We start from the raw sequence: 12,365 nt of genomic DNA, 5'->3' as shown, positions 1-12,365 counted from the left end.
GTTTATTGTGGTATCCACTAACTTGTGACACATTGTTTCACCTATCTGCATCATTGTATCATCCCACCTGTATTACAGTACCCGACCTGTGTCATTGTATCACCCCACTTGTGTCATTATACCACCCACCTGTGTCACTGTACCTCTTGTATCTTATAGGTTGATAAAGGTGCTGAGTTCGCCAGTAAGACCAATTACATGCCCACATGAGCTTATTTCATGTCTTGTTTTCTCATGAAGTCTGAAATTCAGATTTGTTTTCCGTATTTTTTTTAGCATTTTTTAAATGTTTAAATCTCTAAATATATTAGAGAGAGAGAGAGAGAGAGAGAGAGAGAGAGAGAGAGAGAAAGAGAGAGAGAGAGAGAGGGCAGTGGGGGTGAGAGAGAAGGGAGGGGGAGGATGTTGGGGGAGAGGGGGGGAAGGGGGAAGGGAATTATTAGGAGAAATCGCCAAGCCAATACGACTATATAGCACTTGAAAGGGGTCAGGATAGGGATTTGGGATGGGACGGAGGAGAGAAGGAATGGTGCCCAACCACTTGTGGACAGTCGGGGGTTGAACGCCGACCTGCATGAAGCAAGACCGTCGCTCTACCGTCCAGCCCGGTAGGGTGCAAATATTAGCTTGTATGAATATACTAGGCAGAGGTGATAGCCTGTATGAACATACCGGATTAAGGTTACATTTTTTTTTTGTTTTTTTTTGAGATATATACAAGAGTTGTTACATTCTTGTACAGCCACTAGTACGCGTAGCGTTTCGGGCAAGTCCTTAATCCTATGGTCCCTGGAATACGATCCCCTGCCGCGAAGAATCGTTTTTTCATCCAAGTACACATTTTACTGTTGCGTTAAACAGAGGCTACAGTTAAGGAATTGCGCCCAGTAACTCCTCCCCGGCCAGGATACGAACCCATGACATAGCGCTCGCGGAACGCCAGGCGAGTGTCTTACCACTACACCACGGAGACGACACTGTATGCATTTAGAGAGCAGAGGTTATCAGTATGTTTCAGTATAGCTTGAGCAGTGACCGGAGGAAGTCCGTACTCCTCCTCTCAACTAATACGTCGAATTCTGTACGGTATGGTCCCCAACATACAAAATAAAGGTCACTATGACAAGTAACGGCTTACTAATAACTACGTTTTCCCATGTATAGGTTGGTGGCTTGGTTCGTAAGTCATAGTACCCCATATTTTGTCCGTTTGTGGACGCATCAAGAGAACGGGCAGGACCATCATTGTGCTCAGTTAAATGGCCCCTTGTGCACTGTTGAAGTCCATCTCAAGAAGGACCTTGCTGGACTTACTAGCTTTCACAAGCACTTGGACTTACTCCAAGGGCTATGTAGTCGTAAGGGCTTATAGCGCTTTCTCTTCATCACTTCTCGCACACATCCATTTATGTGTGTGGGAAGTGATCAATATTAACGATCAATATATATGTGTGTGTGTGAAAAGTCATCAATATTAACACACTGTTTGTGAGGGATGCTTTTATTCCAGGTATTGTTTACATATAAACTGTGTTGAAATATTAAACTATGCACACAACTGCTAAATGTTATACAGTATATGTAAATTATTTACCTGCAAATAGTATTTGACATTTATAAGTAAAATTAAGTAGACAGTTGGTCCAATACCAAAACTTCCATATTGACCAGACCACACACTATAAATTGAAGGGACGACGACGTTTCGGTCCGTCCTGGACCATTCTCAAGTCGATTGTGATGAGGAGGTAGTAGAAATAACAAACTTCATAACTCTAGCTAGCCAATAGCAGTGACGGAATAATATTGAACTAGTATGTGCAACAACAAGAGAGGGAGAGAGAGACAAATACAAATTCATTATTCAATATCATTATTCATTTACCGTATCTCTGCCGCCCTAGACAGTGAGGGGGACTGAGAGAGCTCTAGCGAGTGAGAGCCCCACAGTCCGTAGCCCCTTGGGTGTTCGCCCTGATCCAGGGCAGGTACCTACTGACCCGTGTGTACACCCCTGGCGAATTGGGCCTGGCACAACCGTCTCCGAAGGAAGCAATCCCCACCTGGACGTATCTGCCTCCTTGCAGCACAGTGAGGGGGCCTCCAGAGTCCCCCTGACACGTATCCACGCCTCCCTGGGCCGCGCCGGCACATAGCATGTTCCTCGTTATGGTATAAAAGGCAACAGTTTGGTTATTGCAGGTTGGGCCGAGAATAGGGATTTGAACTTCCCTCATGATATCCGGCTCTGTAGTTGCAGTCTCTGATGTGTAGCCCCAACCCACAGCTGTGCCTTCGAGGCCTGCGTAAGTCAGGTTGTCGTTCGCGGGCAGACAGACTGGTCGCACCTCCCTGTGTGAAGTCAGGTCTAGCGGCTCTGCCAGCTTCACCAGAGCGATGTCATCAGTGACGTTGAAAAAGGTGTAATTTGGATGAATTGTGAAATTTTGGATGCTGACAAGACGGGTGACACCGGGGATGTCGTCAGCATGGGAATTTTGGTTGTAGTCGGCTACCCCGACCTTAATGGTGGAGGGGTTGCGAGGCTGGAAGGTGTTTTGGTCGTAGAGGCAGTGAGCAGCGGTCAGGATGTACTGGTTGTTGATGATGGTGCCGCCGCAGCTATAGGTGGTGTTGCCGTCGAAGGCCAGACCCACCACCCAGGGGAACTCGTTCGGACTCGTCTCAAATCCTCCAACGATGCGGTTCTCGTTAGCAACTCCGCACACACAGGTTTGTTCTGTGAGGAAAACAGAAGAGAGCAATGGTGTAAAACTTCCTTAGACTTAGAGTAAATATGTTAATCTATATCTAATGAAAATGAATGTCTGTTAGTTTGTCTGTCTGTCTGTCTGTCTGTCTGTCTGTCTGTCTGTCTGTCTGTCTGTCTGTCTGTCTGTCTGTCTGTCTGTCTGTCTGTCTGTCTGAGGTTGGGTGGCACATTAGGGCTAGCCGCCCCAGACAGTGTAGGGTGACTGGGCTCTACATAAAATAGCAAATTTCAATAATTTCCAATATCGCTATATATTGCTGACTCCGTCCTGACTAAGATTCACCTAACAAACGTGATTTAATGTTAGTTTCTCTTATGTGGTTTACTGATCGACGAAGTGGGTTTAGTGAAAATGATTAAAGGGTTGAAAGGAAAGTGGTGAAGGGTAGGTTAGGTGGTGAAGGGTAGGGAAGGTGGTGTAGGGTAGGGAAGGTGGTGAAGGGTAGGGAAGGTAGTGAAGGGTAGGGAAGGTGGTGAAGGGTAGGGAAGATGGTGTAGGGTAGGGAAGATGGTGAAGGGTAGGGAAGATGGTGTAGAGTAGGGAAGGTGGTATAGAGTAGGGAAGGTGGTATAGAGTAGTGAAGCTTTACCTAGCTACTCTGAGGCCTCACTTGCATTACACTGAAATGTTCCGCTCACCGTAATACAGAGTGCATAAACTATCCCGGAAAAGAAAAAAATAAGCAAGTTAAACTCCACCATAAGTAAACGTTCCTTATGAAGACAGGTTAGGAGCACTGACCATCTATCCTCTTGAGAGTCGTAGAGTGAGGAAGACAAGGCTGAAGCAGACAAAAAAAAAGGAAAAGATCAAGCTGATCAACCTCTCAACCCAACATAAAACGGGACCTGAGCGAATAGAAATTGCTAAACATTTAAGCTTAAAAAGGCGGGTTAAAACATCAACCAATTAAATCAGTACAGTGAGATGTAGGTGGATGAAAAGACACAGTCAAGTCTGAGAGGAAATGACATTAAACATCATGTTCCTGAAGGAAAAAAAAACTCACGTGGAATGCAGCAAGCACAGGAGAGGCCGGTACAGACGTTTTCCATGACCTGGCCGTTAGTGCATGCGAGGGTGTTCCTGTTGGAGCAGTACCCGCCCACAGCCGCACACCCCCCGTGATCCACACACTCCTGCTTCCCTGCACATGTCAATATATGATAGATTATTGAATACAATAACCAATAATTATTATTATATATAACCAATAATTCAATAATTACTGAATACATACATACATACATACATATATATATATTATATAATATATTATATATATATACTAGTGTGGTTGATAATTATATATATATATATATATATATATATATATATATATATATATATATATATATATAATATATATATATAATATATATATATATATATATATATATATATATATATATATATATATATATATATATATATATATACACTATAAGAGAGAATGGCTGTTCGTCTGCCTGCAGCTCCGTCCATGTATATGTGTATATATGTATGAGTGTGTGTGTGTGTGTGTGTGTGTTTGAGTGTGTTCCAACACCAGAGTTCAGCAGACGAGACTGGCTGTTAGTTTCCTGGATTGTACTTCAAGATTTACTGTATTGTTCACAAGCACAATGTAACAGTGAATCAGACTGTTATGAGCAACTTTGTGGTCTCATTCCTTATCGTTGAGCATCCACGGTGTGGCTGGTGGAGCCCCTGGGCCTGCCACCACACACCTTGAACCAGGAGTCATATATATATATATATATATATATATATATATATATATATATATATATATATATATATATATGTCAGTGTGGACTGCTGTTTATATATACAGTTACAGCCCCGCTCCTGTGCCAGGTAAGTCCACTACGGGCTCACCATAGCCCGTGCTACTTGCAACTTTTTGTTAAACAACAACAACATGCTGTTTATATTCAGTGGAAGGCTAATGGCTCAAGATCTCAAGGCAGCTGAGGGAACAGACGTGGCTAATGACTTTCCTCAGAATTGCTTAAATAATTTAGATAAGAGCTGGAAGCTGTATCCAAGATTTAGATAAATAACGCTCCTTTAAGAGCTGAGATCAACGTGAACATAAGTGTAATGTATTATAAGTGTTTGTAGGTGTGGCTGTGTAGATGTAGGCACTACGGGCTCACCATAGCCCGTGCTACTTGGAACTTTGTTCCAGGTAGCAAATCTTTAACAACAACATGTGTAGGTGTGAAATGACCCCCCTGACAGCCGGCCGGCAAGTGTCAACTGACCTGGGAGGCAGCAAGTGCAGTGCCGCCCCTTGCACCACTTGCTCTTGCTCTTGGTGGGGCACGAACCCGGCTGGTGAGAGACACACTTCCCGCCTTTCCTCTCACACTTGCGCGATGGTCGGCATTTTCTCAAGTGTGTCTTATCTAGCGTCCGTGACCCTGGCATAAACACAAAAACTGGTTAGGTTGTGTCTGCTGGCAACAGTTTTTTTGGGGGTAAAGTTTTACATTGTAATAACAGATATTATATATATATTGGTGGGCAGAGGCTCTACGTTGTTAGATCAGAGGCTTTTCTTGCACCAACTTATATAGGTCGGCACAGTTCTGATTGTCGGCACAGATTGCACTGTATAGTCGAAAATCAGACTTCCATTTTGAGTGTAAATCAAACTCCCATTTTAATAGTAAATCCAACTCCCATTTTGAGTGTAAATCAAACTCCCATTTTGAGTGTAAATCAAATTTCCATTCTGAGACATAAATTGTAAAATATTTGTCTTACATTTTGAATAGTGATATATATTGGTTAAACACTAGTAACGGCAGTAGGCCTAGTAATAATACCAGCAGTAGTAGTAACGACAGTAGGCCTAGTAATAATACCAGCAGTAGTAGTAACGGCAGTAGGCCTAGTAATAATACCAGCAGTAGTAGTAACGGCAGTAGGCCTAGTAATAATACCAGCAGTAGTAGTAACGGTAGTAGGCCTAGTAATAATACCAGCAGTAGTACTAACGGCAGTAGGCCTAGTAATAATACCAGCAGTAGTAGTAATGGCAGTAGGCCTAGTAATAATACCAGCAGTAGTAGTAATGGCAGTAGGCCTAGTAATAATACCAGCAGTAGTACTAACGGCAGTAGGCCTAGTAATAATACCAGCAGTAGTACTAACGGCAGTAGGCCTAGTAATAATACCAGCAGTAGTAGTAATGGCAGTAGGCCTAGTAATAATACCAGCAGTAGTAGTAATGGCAGTAGGCCTAGTAATAATACCAGCAGTAGTACTAACGGCAGTAGGCCTAGTAATAATACCAGCAGTAGTACTAACGGCAGTAGGCCTAGTAATAATACCAGCAGTAGTAGTAACGGCAGTAGGCCTAGTAATAATACCAGCAGTAGTAGTAACGGCAGTAGGCCTAGTAATAATACCAGCAGTAGTACTAACGGCAGTAGGCCTAGTAATAATACCAGCAGTAGTACTAACGGCAGTAGGCCTAGTAATAATACCAGCAGTAGTACTAACGGCAGTAGGCCTAGTAATAATACCAGCAGTAGTACTAACGGCAGTAGGCCTAGTAATAATACCAGCAGTAGTACTAACGGCAGTAGGCCTAGTAATAATACCAGCAGTAGTACTAACGGCAGTAGGCCTAGTAATAATACCAGCAGTAGTAGTAACGGCAGTAGGCCTAGTAATAATACCAGCAGTAGTACTAACGGCAGTAGGCCTAGTAATAATACCAGCAGTAGTACTAACGGCAGTAGGCCTAGTAATAATACCAGCAGTAGTACTAACGGCAGTAGGCCTAGTAATAATACCAGCAGTAGTACTAACGGCAGTAGGCCTAGTAATCACAATAATAACAGTAGAAGTGACAGTAACAATAGCAGTAAATAACTTAAAAATCATGGATACACGCATGAGTGATCAGTCTGACGTCCATCTTGGAATCATTATATATCAGGGACTAATATATAAACCTCTTGTTGAATAATAATGCTTCAGCCGTACAGTTGTATCCTGTGTAAACCTTATCTAGGTTTATCTAGGCTAATTCATACGTCAGCGCGTCCAACAGCCTGGTTGACCAGTCCACCAACGAGGAGGCCTGGTCGAGGACCGGACTGCGTGGACGTTGAGCCCCGAAATCATCTTAAGGTAACGCAAGGTAGGTTCTGTTTTTTTCTATTACGTGTCTTAGTTGTCCTATATGTCACTTGCCTGAGACTGGCTTGCTCCGCAGCCTGACTCAGACCTTATAGTCCCATATACTTGCTCGGGGGCGCTGCTCAGCGCATGATTCTGTAAGTGCTGTCCAAACAATATTGTTGCTACACTGTGTATTCACCGGCTTCGCCTGGGATCCTGCTTCGTCGTTCCGGTCTTCATCACATGGAGTTGTTGGGCGCCCTTCGTTCATGCCTTGTTCAACGCATACTTGTTCCAAGCTGTGGCAAGAGATGGTCAAGCTTCATCGACTGAGAAGGCTCTAACTTTGGGCGCAAGGACCTAGACTAATCCATTGGATGGAATAAAGGGTTTCCAAGTTTAGGATGTTAGCTCTAAGCTTAATATATGGACCAGTTAGGGTATAGTGTGTGAACTAATTAGGGTCCAGTGTCTGCACTGGATGAATATTCCACACGCTGGATGAATATTCCACATACCGGATGAATAATCCACACGCTGGATGAATAAGCCACACCCTGGATGAATAGTCCACACCCTGGATGAATAATCCAGTGTGTGGACCGGTTGACAGATATTTTGAACCTGTACACAAGATAGTTGTGTAAATTCCTATAGCCTATTTAATGTAACCAATACTGGAATGTATTAGAGCCGTAGGGGGCTGCGGAGGGCGGCCAGCAGGAGGGGACGCCAGCAGGAGGGGACGCCAGCAGGAGCGGACGCCTGCAGGAGGGGACGCCTGCAGGAGGGGACGCCAGCAGGAGGAGAGGGGAAACTCACCTGGCTGGCAGCAGGTGGCTCCGGTTGGGCAGCTCTGTGTGGCCACCGTCAGACATCCTTTCCTGCCGCTCTTCAAACATCTCCCGCCACGCGCCTCGCAAGTCTTCTGAAGAAGACAAACACAATACATCCGTTAGATCACATTGCCGAAAGAACTTCACATGTTTAGGGGACTTAATCGATAATGAGAGTTCAGATAATTGGAAAGAGAGAGACTCGTCGCGCTCCGGACACTTCATGTTTAGTGAAGGTTAGGAATAGTCCACTAATGCTCCTGATTCACAGGCTAACAAGAACAGACTAACACTTATACAGATCCGCCATAAGAGACTGGTAGGCAATCACACACCCCCATAGGTCAGTTAGTAAAATAAAATTGTTTTAGATTCCATTCGTAACTTGCAATCTGGTTCGAGCGGGGTGATGATATCGACAAATCACAGGATCGGATCTGGTAATCGGTGACGTGACTACAACCGAAGGTATATAAGTCACTGAAGACTTAGGAAAAAAGGTGTAGCCAAGTATCAAGAGTTAGATTTGACCTAGAATTGAATAAAACTATTATGTTACCAGAGTATTTACTGTGTGTAAGTAAATGATAAAGCCTGACAGTGGCCTTAGATAATCACCTTCCTAATACCCTCACAGGTGTGATCCTATAGCAACCTATTAGTACGGCTCAAGAGATTATAGGGAGTGGAATATACAGAAGAGTGTAAGTGAGATATTTCAAATGAAATATAGTTCGAGAAACTCTGTAAACACAACACTAGCAAGCTCAGTACTGTACTCACTCCCCCTACGATCGTTACAATAACAAAAACGTGTAGGAAAGTCCTGGCTGAGACCCAAATACCCCCCCCCCCCACACCTAGGTGTCTGAACTGTAATGAGATGTTTCCAGTAATTAATTATGACCTGATCAACTTCCTGTGAATTATTCGGTGATTGACATTTACATTTCTATTGACCAAAAATGCCTGTGTAAGGAGTTGATGAGAGTTAAGATTGCTTAAAGTGCACTTTTCATGGCTACAGAGAAAATATTCTAGGTGTGATATTTATTCTGTTTAAGTGTAAATCTGTGTGTGCAAAGTTATATATCATTGTATTTATTGAATATTTTTTGTCTATATTCTTACTAAGTAGGTTCTTTCCTTTTTTTACGTTTGACACTACCTGTGAGGAACAACATGAGGTGTTTGACACTACCTGTGAGGAACAACATGAGGTGTTTGACACTACCTGTGAGGAACAACATGAGGTGTTTGACACTACCTGTGAGGAACAACATGAGGTGTTTGGCACTACCTGTGAGGGACAACATGAGGTGTTTGACACTACCTGTGAGGGACAACATGAGGTGTTTGACACTACCTGTGAGGAACAACATGAGATGTTTGACACTACCTGTGAGGAACAACATGAGGTGTTTGACACTACCTGTGAGGAACAACATGAGGTGTTTGACACTACCTGTGAGGAACAACATGAGGTGTTTGACACTACCTGTGAGGAACAACATGAGGTGTTTGACACTACCTGTGAGGAACAACATGAGATGTTTGACACTACCTGTGAGGAACAACATGAGGTGTTTGACACTACCTGTGAGGAACAACATGAGGTGTTTGACACTACCTGTGAGGGACAACATGAGGTGTTTGACACTACCTGTGAGGGACAACATGAGGTGTTTGACACTACCTGTGAGGGACAACATGAGGTGTTTGACACTACCTGTGAGGAACAACATGAGGTGTTTGACACTACCTGTGAGGGACAACATGAGGTGTTTGACACTACCTGTGAGGGACAACATGAGGTGTTTGACACTACCTGTGAGGGACAACATGAGGTGTTTGACACTACCTGTGAGGAACAACATGAGGTGTTTGACACTACCTGTGAGGGACAACATGAGGTGTTTGACACTACCTGTGAGGCACAACATGAGGTGTTTGACACTACCTGTGAGGAACAACATGAGGTGTTTGACACTACCTGTGAGGGACAACATGAGGTGTTTGACACTACCTGTGAGGAACAACATGAGGTGTTTGACACTACCTGTGAGGAACAACATGAGGTGTTTGACACTACCTGTGAGGGACAACATGAGGTGTTTGACACTACCTGTGAGGAACAACATGAGGTGTTTGACACTACCTGTGAGGGACAACATGAGGTGTTTGACACTACCTGTGAGGGACAACATGAGGTGTTTGACACTACCTGTGAGGGACAACATGAGGTGTTTGACACTACCTGTGAGGGACAACATGAGGTGTTTGACACTACCTGTGAGGGACAACATGAGGTGTTTGACACTACCTGTGAGGGACAACATGAGGTGTTTGACACTACCTGTGAGGGACAACATGAGGTGTTTGACACTACCTGTGAGGGACAACATGAGGTGTTTGACACTATCTGTGAGGAACAACATGAGGTGTTTGACACTACCTGTGAGGGACAACATGAGGTGTTTGACACTACCTGTGAGGAACAACATGAGATGTTTGACACTACCTGTGAGGGACAACATGAGGTGTTTGACACTACCTGTGAGGAACAACATGAGATGTTTGACACTACCTGTGAGGAACAACATGAGGTGTTTGACACTACCTGTGAGGAACAACATGAGGTGTTTGACACTACCTGTGAGGAACAACATGAGGTGTTTGACACTACCTGTGAGGAGCAACATGAGGTGTTTGACACTACCTGTGAGGGACAACATGAGGTGTTTGACACTACCTGTGAGGAACAACATGAGATGTTTGACACTACCTGTGAGGAACAACATGAGGTGTTTGACACTACCTGTGAGGAACAACATGAGATGTTTGACACTACCTGTGAGGAACAACATGAGGTGTTTGACACTACCTGTGGCTTGGCTGAAACAATTACTGCTAGGGTGAGGAAGGCCACAACAGCCACCAGTGGTCTCATTCTGCCGCATCTGCCAGAACCTGAGAGCCGTTGAGTACTTTCTCTGACTTTTGGATCGTAGAATATTTCTGTTCCACTTTCCCGGACTTTACGATTGCCAAGTATGGTTCCTAAGTCGCTCTACGTCTTAGATGTTGACTGGCAAGAGTGAGGAGGGTCACACCACGCCCAGGTAAGAAGAGCCACACGACCCTCAGGTAAGGCTGTTCGCCCACAGAGTACTGAGCCTGTCTCACTGAGCCTGTCTCACTGAGCCTGTCTCACTGAGCCTGTCTCACTGAGCCTGTCTCACTGAGCCTGTCTCACTGACTGGTGTGTTCTGTGAGTGTGGCCACGTTACTCTCCGGCCTCCCAGCATGAGATCACCGCTACAACACCTGTTGTAGAATCCAACTCCCAGCTGGGAGGATGAAACGATAATCAAATGCTGTATAATAAATGTGGTGGATATATATAATCACTTGATATGTGAAGCCGGTAAACAATATCACTTCAATCCGCATCGGTGCTTACCTGTTTGTTACTACGGGTTATCTTGAGGTTATCTTGAGGTTATCTTGAGGTGATTTCGGGGCTTACCGTCCCCGCGGCCCGGTCCTCGACCAGGCCTTCTTTTTGTTACACACCACTAAGAAGCATCCCGTAGCATCTGTCTAACTCCCAGGTACCTATTTACTGCTAGGTGAACAGGGGCGTGAGGGTGAAAGAGGGAGCCGAGCACCGGCCCCACACGGGGCACACTGGGTAGTCAAGGTAAAAATTTTGCCTCGCCTAAACTCCTGCCCAAATGGGCAAAATCGCAAACAAAGTCATCTAGTGTCCTCCGGCACTTCACCATGAGGGCACACCAGGAGCCCACCATACTCTGAGGGCACACCAGGAGCCCACCATACCCTGAGGACACACCAGGAGCCCACCCATACCCTGAGGACACACCAGGAGCCCACCATACCCTGAGGACACACCAGGAGCCCACCATACCCTAAGGACACACCAGGAGCCCACCATACCCTGAGGACACACCAGGAGCCCACCACACCCTGAGGACACACCAGGAGCCCACCATACCCTGAGGACACACCAGGAGCCCACCATACCCTGAGGACACACCAGGAGCCCACCACACCCTGAGGACACACCAGGAGCCCACCACACCCTGAGGACACACCAGGAGCCCACCATACCCTGAGGACACACCAGGAGCCCACCATACCCTGAGGACACACCAGGAGCCCACCATACCCTGAGGGCACACCAGGAGCCCACCATACCCTGAGGGCACACCAGGAGCCCACCATACCCTGAGGGCACACCAGGAGCCCACCATACCCTGAGGACACACCAGGAGCCCACCATACCCTGAGGGCACACCAGGAGCCCACCATACCCTGAGGGCACACCACCAAGACCCGCTAACCTCTGGTGCCTTTGGGCCAAGCCGTCACCAGACACCTCCTCGCTAAGGTAGGTATGGTAAGTATCAGGGGAAAGCGCTGTTTGTTGTTGTTTTAGATTCAGCTACTGGGAACAAAAAGTTCCAAGCAGCACGGGCTATGGTGAGCCCGTAGTGAACTTACCTGGCATAGAAGCGGGGCTGGGAAAGCGCTAAACCATTACGACTATATAGCACTTGGGAGAAACGAGGATAGGGATTTGGGATAA

At 45.4% G+C, this 12,365-nt stretch overlaps 1 protein-coding gene across 1 annotated transcript in view; it reads right to left on the bottom strand.

The window, feature by feature from the left end:
* Positions 1–1,485: 1,485 nt before the first annotated feature.
* Positions 1,486–12,365, bottom strand: part of LOC123765976 (ovochymase-1) — a 31,554-nt gene continuing 20,674 nt past the window's right edge. The window contains exons 7-11 of the mRNA XM_069336878.1: positions 10,638–10,823; positions 7,740–7,845; positions 5,045–5,203; positions 3,784–3,921; positions 1,486–2,740 (exon numbers count right to left, since the gene is read on the bottom strand). Of these exons, the coding sequence (XP_069192979.1) occupies positions 1,929–2,740; positions 3,784–3,921; positions 5,045–5,203; positions 7,740–7,845; positions 10,638–10,823 (1,401 nt within the window). The 3' untranslated portion in view covers positions 1,486–1,928. The remainder of the gene's footprint in view (positions 2,741–3,783; positions 3,922–5,044; positions 5,204–7,739; positions 7,846–10,637; positions 10,824–12,365) is intronic.

The sequence above is a fragment of the Procambarus clarkii genome, chromosome 37 (genome assembly GCF_040958095.1).
Source record: "Procambarus clarkii isolate CNS0578487 chromosome 37, FALCON_Pclarkii_2.0, whole genome shotgun sequence".
NCBI lineage: Eukaryota > Metazoa > Arthropoda > Malacostraca > Decapoda > Cambaridae > Procambarus > Procambarus clarkii.
Note: the sequence above shows the minus strand (reverse complement) of the source record. Positions and strands in the feature narration are given on the sequence as shown.